The sequence below is a fragment of the Odocoileus virginianus genome, chromosome 3 (genome assembly GCF_023699985.2).
Source record: "Odocoileus virginianus isolate 20LAN1187 ecotype Illinois chromosome 3, Ovbor_1.2, whole genome shotgun sequence".
Classification (NCBI taxonomy): domain Eukaryota; kingdom Metazoa; phylum Chordata; class Mammalia; order Artiodactyla; family Cervidae; genus Odocoileus; species Odocoileus virginianus.
The window spans coordinates 44,150,681-44,162,915 of record NC_069676.1 but is presented as its reverse complement, the minus strand read 5'-3'; the positions used below and the strand labels follow the sequence as shown (position 1 = coordinate 44,162,915).

Genomic DNA, 12,235 nt, shown 5'->3' with positions numbered 1-12,235 from the left:
AAAAAACCCAAGGGATATACTAAAGAATATACTATAGAAGATCATACATTATTAATCTTCTTTTCTGAAACATGTCCTACCCAGGGAATGAAAGATAGATCTACTAGCAGACAATATTAAATATTCATTTTTTTTCATGTGGATATCCTCCCACCAGTCACAGCCCAGAGAAAAATCACTCTTCACTCAGCCTTGTCTTATCACTTCTGTTAATATTTAGTCAGCATTTCCAATAAAGTTAACTTCTTCAGATGAAAAGCTTTTACGTAGGTCCTACATAGCCATCCACAGAGTATTAAAATCTGACTCCTTCCATTCTCATAAATTTTTGGGTCTCGTACCAAATTGAAGACACTAGAGATGCAGAATTCTAAGGTTAAATAGCTAGAAAATACTAATTCAGACTGGAATATTCTTCACAGAGTGCGTGGGGGCAAGAGAAAGTGTCAGAGGAAGAAGCATTCTAGAGAGACAAAGACAAATGTTTTCCACAGGAGCCCTCCTTCTGGCTGCTCTGATTTCTCCTGGTAAGTCAAAATTACTGTCTTAGAATCCTGGCTGACTTTTAAAAATTGATTCCAAGCACAGATTTTAAAGTCATTAACATTACAATCACAACAAAAACTTGTATATTTGGTTGTTAACAGTGGAATAGGAAGCAAAGCTGAAATAGAGACACCTATGCAGAGAACAAACATATGAACACCAAGAGGGTAATGGCAGGGTGGGATGAACTGGGAGACTGGGGATGACATATATACACTACCACGTATAAGATAGAAATCTAATGAGAATCTACCGCATTGCATAGGGGAAAAAGCAGCTTTGTCTGTGTGTAGGACATACATTGTTAACTTTAAAAATGCATTCCAATAAACATTAGGTACAGACATATATTATTTGATTCTGCTTATATGAGGTAACTAGAAGAGTCAAGCTCATAGCGTTAGAAGGTATACTCGTAGATGCTGTTGGTGGGGGCAGTGAGGGGAGTGGGGAGTTGGTGCTTATTGGGGACAGAGTTTCCATTTAGGAAGGTGAACAAGTTGGGAGATGGATGAAGAGTTGCACTACAATATGAATGTACTTAGTGTCACTGAAATGCACGGTTAGATATGGTTAACACAGTATGTTTTATGTCATGGGACTTTTACCACAATTAAAAAGAACATTAAAAAAAAGCAGAATAGGAAGAATACACAGGGTCAGGAGTGGTTCTCAATGATTTCCACCTGAATGTTCTATTTCTTTAATGAGAAAAGCAGAAAAGGAAGAACAATCTTAGTTTGGAACTAATTAGAACAAAATTATAAAATAAAGTTTGTATGAGAATCTGATTTAGAAAACCCCTGACACAAAAATTGTATGGATTATGACAAGGAGTACACTCGCCTGTCATAGCAAAAGAGCAAGTGAATATATTAATTTTTTTCTCTTTATGTATTTTTTCCTTTATTTTTATTAGTTGGAGGCTAATTACTTTACAATATTGTAGTGGTTTTTGCCATACATTGACATGAACATTAATTTTTAATAATAACAACTAATATCTGCCTCAATTCTGAAGGATAAATATTAGTGCCAAAGGGATTTGAAGCTTGGTCCCAAGGCATAAGACTTGTGAAACCCACCTTTTAGAGGTATATTCAAGAATATGCTTAATGGTCATATTCTGTAGCTTCTTTTCATAACATATATTAATGAATAGCAAAATAGCTTTAAATACAATCAACAACCAAATTAGCAGATTCCTGCTTTTTCTTCCATTTTTGTTAGTTTGCTTTGAAGTAAAACAATGAGTTTCTTAATGCATCTCTCTGTGAATATAAATAATTAGAAATCCAGGAAACAATTTAAAGGAACATTTATCAAGTGCTTACTCTAATAACGAGAAGTGTCTGCAAAGTCTGCACAAAACATACGAAGACAGCCAGCCTCCTTCCTCCATGTTTTACTGCTTCTCAGTTTTTCAAATAATTGTTATTACTCACTTCCCCAACTTCTCTTCACACTCAACTCTAGGCTAAATTAGTTTGACATGTTCTTATTTCTAAGAATCTCCTCTTCTATGTTAACGAATATGAAAGAGATCCATTAGTGGTAAATAAACTTTGCTAACTCATAGTTTGTTTTTCCTTAAATTCAAACATCTTCTTGGATCAAGACTAAAAATAAAGAACATTTCAAAGTTACTCTAGAATCATTTCTTTGAGCCATGTTGTTCGATTATTTTGTTTAACCTAATCATAAGAGTTCCCCACGCCAAGTCATAAGCAAAGAAAAATTTTAAAGCACAATCTACAACTTTTTTTGGGGGGGGGATAATATAAAACAAATAATAAAGATGAATGCTTGTAAATAAACTTACAAATACTCTGTATGTCAGAAAACAAACTTCCATGGCCAGGGAAAAAACAGCCATCTTATAGCTGAATCAGGAGTTAAAGGCAGGCCACCCCATAAACTACAGAAAAAATCAGTGAAAAAGTGTAATGAAAAAAGAAATTTTGAATCTACTGGGAGACATGAGGATACCGGATATTGGGACTATGTGGTCAGGAAATCTGCTTCTCATGTTTTTCCTTTTCAGCACTGGCTGGACCATGGGCCATTATATGTGCTGGCAAGTCTTCCAATGAGATCAGGACATGTGATGGCCACGGCTGTGGCCAGTACACAGCTCAAAGGTAATGGGGTTTCACACATACACTCTTTCAGCTCAACCTCTTAGCTCAGTGTCCTTGCTGTAAGTTTCCACAAGTGCTCACCATCCTCTCCCTTCTGACAGCAGGAAAATTCAGAGGCAAAACCAGTTACATTACCATGTCTGGAGCAACTTCCAAGAACAGGGCTTCAACTGGGGGCTCTGAATTGAGAACAGAGCACTGAATACGGACCACAGAGAGGAGAGCAGTGTTTTCTCTCTCATTGTTTTCATATGTTGACTCGTCTCACCTGGATTTTTCAACATGAAAACCAAACTTTACCATCCCATTTTATAGATGAGGAACTTGAAATGGGACACCAAAGGGTTGAGGGACCTGCCAAACACAGTTGAAGGTGGTTGAAGGCTGGTGGGCTAGGATTCAGGCTTTCAGCTCTTCTTCCTAGCAGACTATGGTGTTATTGACCCAGGCTTTGGGAGGCAAATACCAAAGTCTGGCCCTAAGCAGGTAATCTCTTCCAGACAGTGAGGGACATACTATGAATTTTCAACAATTCCCAGTACTACTTAGGGAGAGTCACTTTCTGATGAAATAGCAACATGTCCAGTTGCATTTAGAGAAGGCAATGGCAACCCACTCTAGTACTCTTACCTGGAAAATCCCATGGACAGAGGAGCCTCGTGGGCTACAGTCCGTGGGGTTGCAATGAGTCAGACACGACTAAGTGGGACAGCACATGCAGCAACTGCATTACCAGTCACCACTCTAATCCCAGAACTCTCACTCACACAGGCACTATTCACAAAGCACCGTCTCATTCATAGAATAGGGCTGAGAAATGGGACACGGGGAAAGTGGCCTCTGAGTTGCCAAAATTAAGGCTCAGTTAGTTCATAAACCCTAAAGTTTATGCACTTGACTCATTCAGTAACTTACTGGCCCCTCACATGGAACCTGCTCGATGTTGCTATACACACAATCCTGGTGTATCTGGCTAACAATCCTGGTGAATCTGACGTTCAGGTAGCCTATTAGAAGGGAGAAGAGCCTGTTAGAGACAACCTCAGGAAACCTTACAACCTGGGGTCATCTTGCATTTGTGCTCCACACAGTTTAAAAATTGCAGGAGGGATCAGTCACTATATTAAGATGTCATACACAATAAATGATGTGTATAGATCACTGAGAGAAAATAAGACTATGATTCTTTTTATATAATAGGTTCCCATAAAAAGTCAACTCTTTTCTAAGTGGTCTTGCAGATGTAAAGATTCAGGTATCTATAACATTTATTTAAATTGACTGCCTCATCTTCCCCAGATGCCATATAATATTAACGGCTAACATTTTTTTTAAATGCCTCTTGTGGAAAAAAAAAAAGCCTCTTGTGTACCAAATACTATCTTACATGCTTTAACCTTTACAATGTGATTATGAATACCTGCACAGAAGGAGGTGAAAACTGACTAGACAGAGTGAGGAAACCTGGGACATCCCAACATTTTTGATACCCTGGACTGGGAACAGTGAGTTAACCTCTGTTCCTGGCCAATAAAATTCCCAGGGCAGTTCTTCAGTCTGTTCACTCTTATTTACATCCTAGAATGTAGAATGTAGAATGTTCACTCTTATTCACATCCTAGAATGTAGAATGTAGAATGTTCACTCTTATTCACATCCTAGAAACCAGAGGCCTCACCAGGGTGTAGATGTCTTGTGCTCAGACGGCTCTACTATTTACGCACCTTTCACCGGAATGATCATGGGCCAGGAGAAACCTTATAAAAACAAAAATGCCATCAATAATGGTGTTCGGATCTCTGGAAGAGGTAAGAAGTGGTGTATGTACCTGGGGCATATAGTGGAGATCTCTGATGCTTATTTAACGTAATTCTATACAGAGAAGTTTCATTCTTCTTTCAAAGGAACAAAACCTAGGAACTAAATGACAAGGGTACCATACTAAAACAGCCCACACATTTTCCAAGATGTTTCACCACTTTCCCTACAGTCATCTTTTTTATGCACACACTCCCCACCTGGCTCTGTACCTCACTGGGGCACTGTCCTCCTGAGGCCCACGTGGCTTTGCTTAACATCCTCCAAGCAAAATCACTTTCAGCAATATTAGCTATAAAGAATAGATGCTTTCGTTTACCAGTTCCACAACTGGAAAATGTTGGCATTTCTGCCAGAGTTGATGTGAACTATTTTCAAGTGTTCAGCTGTACATGTGTCTAGTGGTGAATGTGAAGTCCGAAGCTGTAAAGAACAATATTGCATAGGGACCTGGAATGTTAGGTCAGTGAATCAAGGTAAACTGGATGTGGTCAAGCAGGAGATGGCAAGATTGAACATAAACGTTTTAGGAATCAGTGAACTAAAATGGATGGGAAGGGTCAAATTTAATTCAGATGACCATTATACCTATTACTGTGGGCAAGAACCACTTCGAAGAAATGGAGTAGCCCTCATAATCAGAAAGAGTCTGAAATGCAGTACTTGGGTGCAATCTCAAAAACAAAAGAATAACCTCAGTTGATTTCCAAGACAAACCATTCAACATCACACTAATCCAAGTCTATGCCCCAACCACTGATGCTGAAGAAGGTGAAGTTCATCAGTTCTATGAAGACTGACAAGACCTTCCAGAACTAACACCAAAAAACAGATGTCCTTTTCATCACAGAGCACTGGAATGCAAAAGTAGGAAGTCAAGAGATACCTGGAATAACAGGCAAGTTTGGCCTTAGAGTACAAAATGAAGCAGAGCAAAGGCTAACAGAATATTGTCAAGAGAATGCACTGGTCATAGCAAATTCCCTTTTCCAACAACTCAAGAGACAGCTCTACATATGGACATTACCAGGTAGTCAATACCAAAATCTGATTATGTTCTTTGAAGCCAAAGATGAAGAAGTGCTATACCATCAGCAAAAATGATACCTGGAGCTGACTGTGGCTCAGATCATGAACTCCTTATTGCAAAATTCAGGCTTAAATTGAAGAAAGTAAGGAAAACCACTAGGCCATTCAGATACGACCTAAAGCAAATCCCTGATGATTAAACAGTGGAAGTGACAAATTGATTCAAGGGATTAGATCTGGAGACAGAATGCCTGAAGAACTACAGACAGAGGTTTGTGTAACACTACTGGGGCTTCCCTTGTAGCTCAGTTGGTAAAGAATCTGCCTGCAGTGCAGGAGACCTGCATTCGATCCCTGGGTTGGGAAGATCCCCTGGAGAAGGAAATGGCAACCCACTCCAGTATCTTTGCCTGGAAAATCTCATGGACAGAGGAGCCTGGTGGGCTGCAGTCCATGGGGTCACAAAGAGTCGGGCACGACTGAGCGACTAACACTAACACTATATAGGAGGCAGTGACAAAAACAATCCCAAAGAAACAGAAGTGCAAGAAGGCAAAGTGGTTGTCTGAGGAGGCCTTACAAACAGTTGAGAAGAGAAGAAAAGTGAAAAGCAAAGGAGAAAGGCAAAGACAGACTCAACTGAGTGCACAGTTCAGAGAATAGAAAGGAGAGATGAGAAGGCCTTCTTAAATGAATAATGCCAGGAAATAGAGGAAAATAGGGAAATAGAGGGAAAATAGAATGGGTTAGACTAAAGATCTCTTCAAAAAAAAAAAAAAAGGAGATATCAAGGGAACATTTCATGCAAGAATGGGGCATGATAAAGGACAGAAACGGTAAGCAAAAACAGAAGAGATTAAGAAGAGGTGGCAAGAATACACAAAAGAACTATACAAGAAAGGTCTTAATGACCCAGATAATCACGATGATATGGTCACTCACCTAGAGGCAGAGTATGAAGTCAAGTGGGCCTTATGAAGCATTAATAAAAACAAAGCTAGTGGAGGTGACAGAATTCCAGCTGAGCTATTTAAAATCCTAAAAGGTGATGCTGTTAAAGTGCTGCACTCAACATGTCAGCAAATTTGGAAAACTCAACAGTGGCCACAGGACTGGAAAAGGTCAGCTTTCGTTCCAGTCCCAAGGAAGGGCAATGCCAAAGATCATTCAATCTGCTGAACAGTTGTACTCATTTCACATGCTAGCAGGGTTATGCTTAAAATCCTTCAAGCTAGGCTTCAGCAGTACATGAACCAAGAACTTCCAGGTGTACATTTGTTGTATCATGGAGAAAGAAAGAGAGTTTCAGAAAAACATCTGCTTCATTGACTAGGCTAAAGTCTTTGACTATGTGGTTCACAATGAGCTGTGGGAAATTCTTAAAGAGATAGGAATAACAGAACACCTTACCTGCCTCCTGAGAAAGTTATATGTAGGTCAGGAAGAAACAGTTAGAACTGGATTTGGAACAACTGACTGGTTCAAAATTGAGAAAGAAGTATGACAAGGCTATGTATTGTCACCCTGCTAATTTAACTTATATGCAGAGTACATTATGTGAAATGCCAGGCTGGATGAATCACAAGCTGGAATCAAGATTGCTGGGAGAAATATCAACAACCTCAGGTATGCAGATGATACCACTCTAATGGTAGAAAGTGAAGAGGAACTAAAGAGCCTCTTGATGAAAGTGAAAGAGAAGAGTGAAAAAACTGGCTTAAAACTCAACATTCAAAAAACTAAGATCATGGCATCCAGTGCCATCACTTCATGGCAGAGATGGGGGAAAACTGTAAACAGTGGCAGATTTTATTTTCTTGGGCTCCAAAACCACTGTGGATGGTGACTGCAGCCATAAAGTTAAAAAACACTTGCTCCTTGAAGGAAAACTATGACAAACCTAGACAGTGTATTAAAAGGCAGAGACATCATTTTGCCAACAAAGGTCCATAGAGTCAAAGCTATGGCTTTTCCAGTAGTCATGTAGAGATGTGATAGTTGGACCATAAAGAAGGCTGAGCGCCGAAGAATTGATGCTTTTGAACTGTAGTGCTGGAGAACTCTTTAGAGTTCCCTGGATTGCAAGGAGATCAAATCCTGAAGGTAATCAACCCTGAATATTTATTGGAAGGACTGATGCTGAAGCTGATGCTCCAATACTTTTGCCACCAGATACAAAGAGCAGACTCAATGGAAAAGATCCAGATGCCGGGCAATATTGAAGGCAAAAGGAGAAGAGGGTGACACAGGATGAGATGGTTAGATGGTATTACCAATTTAATGGACAAAAATTTAAGCAAACTCCAGGAGATAGTGGAGGACAGAGGAGCCTGCTGTGCTACAGTCCACAGGCTCACAAAGAGTGGGACACAACTTAGCAACTGAACAAAAACAACATTTTCAGAAGTTCTATGTTCTAGGTAAAGTCAGGTCTCCTGGTACTTCAGGTCCTAGGTTTCTTATCTGGTTGTTTTAAATCTATTGCAGTAGAATATACACACAGCAAAGTGCACAAAGCAAAAATGGCCAGCTTTATGAATTTTCATGAAGTAAGCACACCAGTATAACCTGCTGGTTACACTATTTCAAGAAAAAGTACAACAGCAGCACCCCAGAGAGCCCTTGTACTACTTTTTAGCTTTTTTAAACCTTTTTGCCTAGTTTTTAAAAATGACTTAAATAGAATTAAACAGCATGCACTCTTTTGAGCAGGGGCCTTCTTTTATTCCCATGATGTTTGTAAGATTCATTCATCATTTTTTACCTATAGTATCCATTGCATGCATGTATGTTTATTTATTTAATCATTCTCTAAATGGACATATGGGCAGTATCCAGTTTTAAGCAATTAGGAAAATGCTACTATGAACTTTCTAATACATGTCTTTTCATGAACATAAGTTTGCATTCCTGCTGGGGGTGGGTTCAGTGACATTCCTCTCACCAAGGCTATGAGAAACACTTTGCTAGGCAGCCCACCTGCTTAAGGAGCTATCTGGAGGCTATCTTCTCTAGGCTTAAAATAAGAGAAACGACTGCCATTGAAAGGACTCCACTGAGCAGTCACAGTTGGCTACCTTGACTATCTACCCAACAGGCAGCAGAGGTGAAACAGTCATCAGATGCATCAGAAACAAGGATCTATGGCATTGTCTGGTTAATCACGGTGACCTAGAACCAAATAGATGGGCAGCGTACTAAAGCTTTATTTGATTTGTATAAAAGGAAACACTTTAGATCTGATGAACAAAAAATTCTGACCTCAATAAATTCTGGGTCTGAAAATCTTCCCCCAGCGCTATCAACTGATTCCCAGACTTGAATCCGTTTACAGTCCTGGGGCTCTCTTGAATGAAAGGGAGGCTGAGCCTTTCTAAGGAAGGGCTGTCACAAAGCCAAAAATTTATACTATAAACCTTATTTGTAGCCATTCTCAAAGGGACCTGCTCTAGCTTTTTAGCAGGATGACTGCACACTGGAGATGAAGACACTTAAAACTGACACTAATTCCTAAAGACACAAAAGGCACTGCGGTCCCTGACTAGGGCTCATGGAGTCAGGTGATCAAGATAGTTTTTCACTAGGGTCCATCTTACAAGTGGACTGAGTGCATCCACATGACTCCCTTGTAGCAACTTCCCCAGTCCAGAATGCATAGCTGGAATCAATATATTCAGCAACTGGCAGACGCTAGAGGAGTGGAGTTGCTGGGTCACTTGGTAGATGTATCTGCAGCATTAGCAGATACTGCCACCCGGTTTCCCAAAGTGGTGCTGCTCATTCACACTCCCACGAGGAATGTGTGAAAATTCCACTCGCTCCATACACAATACTTGGTATTATCTATTTTTCTCATTTCAGCCATTCTCATGAGTGTGTAATGGTATCTCCTCTAACTTTAATGTTCATTTCCCTATGGCTAATGATATTGAGCCCTTTTTCATATTTATTGATAACATTGATACTGTGAAGTGCCTATTCATATATTTTGCAAAATGTCCGGTGTTTTCTTAGAGGTATGTGGGAGCTTTTTGTGTATTTTGGACACAAGTTCTTTGCCAAATATGTATTATAACTATCTTCTCCCATTTTATGGGTTCCTTTTTTTTACTTTTCAAATGTTGTTTTTTAATAAACCAAAATTCTTATTTTTAATGCAGTCCAATTTAGTAGTATCTTCCTTTACTGTTAATACATTTTTATTACCTGTTTAAGACACATTTGCCCACCCTGAAGCCCTAAAGATATTCACCCTATGCTTTTGTCCACAAGCTTTATTGCTTGACCTTTCATATTTAGATTTATAATCCTTCTGGAATTGGCTTTTGTGTAAGGAATGAGAAGAATCAAATTCTTCTCCCATATAGATAACTGACTCCATACCATTAACTTGCCAATACTGTTTTCTCCTCACTGCACAGCAGTATCTTGTCATAAATCAAGGTCTGCAAATATGTGGGTCTGTTTATGATCTTTCTACTGTGTTTCATTGGCCAGTTGGTTAATCTTCCAGCAGTACTGCATTGTCTTAATTATCTTAGCTATAAAATACATCTTGATCTCTAATAGTATAAATCTTCCAATTCTGCTCTTCTTTTCAGGTTGCCTTGCCAAGCCCTGGGTTATCTGAATTTCCAAATAAACTGCAGAAGCAGTCTGTCAATCTCCACCAAAAATCTTGCTGGGTCTTAGATTGGGTTTGCATTGATTATACAGATCAAACTGAGGCGAATTGATGTCTTAGAAGTAATGGGTCTTCCAATCAATGAGCATGTTGTATCTTTCATTTATTTAGATCTTCTTGCACTGCTATACTAGTAGTTGTGCTAGTATCAATGTAGCACTCTTGGACATATTCTGTTTAACTTACATATATAAAATGTAGCTTATGGATTTTGCTTAGATTTTCTACAGCAGTATAATGAAAGCCACATATGTAATCTTAATTTTTCCGCATCCACATTAAGTAAAAAGAAACTTAATTTTAATATTTTCAGATCTCCAAATTATTAACATTTCAAAATGCAATTAATATAAAATTAGTAATGCTTACCTTTGGGGGGGTACTGTCTTGAAAATCCAATGTGTATCTTATACTTAAAGTGCACCTAATTAGCTACATTTCAAGTGCTGACCAGTCAGTGGCTAGCAGCTACTGTGTTGGACAGGACACGTCTATAGCCTTTCTTACGCTTTCTGTCCAGCTGACCTGTTTGCACTGACACCAGATGTGTTGAAGTCTTCCACTACTACCGGGTTTCTATTTCTCCTTGTATCTCCTGTAATCTCTCCTTTATATGATTTCTGTGTTATATAATGATTATAATGATTTCTGTGTTATTTAGTGCCTGGATAGTTTTAACTATTATATCTTCATTGGATTTAGCATTATAATTGTCATTCTTTGTCTTGCTTCAGTGCTTTTTGGCCTGAAGGTAACAAGATCATAACCCTTGCTTTCCCTTTCCTTCCATTTGCAAGGTAAATCTTTTCCAGCCCTGAATTTTTATACCTTTTCAGTGACTGTCTAATTGTACACAGCACAGACTTTCATTTTGCTTTTCAAGCCAATATGAAAATCTTTTTAAAACATGAATTAACATTTACAGATACAACTCATATATTTGGTCCCAACACTGTTATTATTTTATAATTATGGTATTACAATGGTATTATTTCTATGCTCTGACAGGTCTTTTTTTTTCTTCTGGTATTTAGAAAGCTTTGTATTCTTGTGCCTGTTATTTCTATTTTGCTTTGTTTTTAAAAGTCTGTTTTATCAGAATCTGTCTTGAAGTTGACATTGCTCTGGGTCAATTTTTTCAGCTAGCTGGTGTTTCTCAGCTATTCTTCAATGCCTTTTTAAACTACTCATTTGAGTCTATTCTTCCTTCAGCATCTTGTAATTTTAGTCTTCATTTCTGATATGATTGTCATTTTCTTCTGTTCTCGCAGAGTTCAATCAACCATCCTTTCTGTTTGTCTTTTTTTTCATTTCTGCTCTTCTTTAAAAAAAACCTTCCGATTCAAGGCTACTAAAACCTAGATAATAATTTTACTTCTTTTTTCTTTTAGGTTTCTGCATTAAAATGTTCTACATCAAGCCAATTAAATATAAAGGTTCTATCAAGAAGGGAGAAAAACTGGGCACTGTGCTGCCCTTGCAGAAAGTTTACCCTGGAATACAATCCCACATACATATTGAAAACTGTGACTTGAGTGATCCTACTGCTTACCTATAGATGGAAGACAAGCCAATCTTCGAAAAAGACAGCCATCTTCTTAAAACCTAGGCACCTATCCCGCTTTTCAATAAATTCGTGGTCAAATAGAACATGATGAATGAAAGAAAGAAAAAAGCATTTTGATTTCAACTCATTGCCACTTTGATGTTTTGAGGGTCAGTTCATTTCTCAGGTCTGATCTGTAACCTATGGGATCAGGGGTCTGTTTTTTCTTAAAGATTCCTCAGTCCTAAATAAATAGGATAAACAAACATACAATTTCAAACTGGTGCCAACAGCAATGTTGACATTTCTAAAACTAGCTTTCTGCTTGAAAATAAGAAAAAAACCTTAAATGTTTTTAGGGCACAAGATTAGAGTGTTATATAATGCTAGACACACAAAGTTCATAAATACCAAGGGAATAAACTCAAGGCTTCTTTTGAGTTAAGGCAGTAAAGAATTTCAGGAATACCC

General features: G+C 38.4%; 1 protein-coding gene across 1 annotated transcript; it reads left to right on the top strand.

The window, feature by feature from the left end:
* Positions 1-263: 263 nt before the first annotated feature.
* On the top strand, positions 264-11,873 carry LECT2 (leukocyte cell derived chemotaxin 2). Its single transcript, XM_020875535.2, has 4 exons — positions 264-527; positions 2,591-2,687; positions 4,350-4,495; positions 11,610-11,873. Exons 1-4 carry the CDS (start codon positions 482-484, stop codon positions 11,774-11,776), a joined length of 456 nt encoding a protein of 151 aa, XP_020731194.1. The 5' UTR covers positions 264-481; the 3' UTR covers positions 11,777-11,873.
* Positions 11,874-12,235: the final 362 nt, after the last annotated feature.

Bases quoted from the DNA above. Each gene is read 5' to 3' on its own strand.
- LECT2 (XM_020875535.2), top strand. From the start codon at position 482: ATGTTTTCCACAGGAGCCCTCCTTCTGGCTGCTCTGATTTCTCCTG. The intron at 528-2,590 runs GTAAGTCAAAAT...TTTCCTTTTCAG, and splicing joins GGCTGCTCTGATTTCTCCTG to CACTGGCTGGACCATGGGCC. The intron at 4,496-11,609 runs GTAAGAAGTGGT...TTTTTCTTTTAG, and splicing joins TGTTCGGATCTCTGGAAGAG to GTTTCTGCATTAAAATGTTC.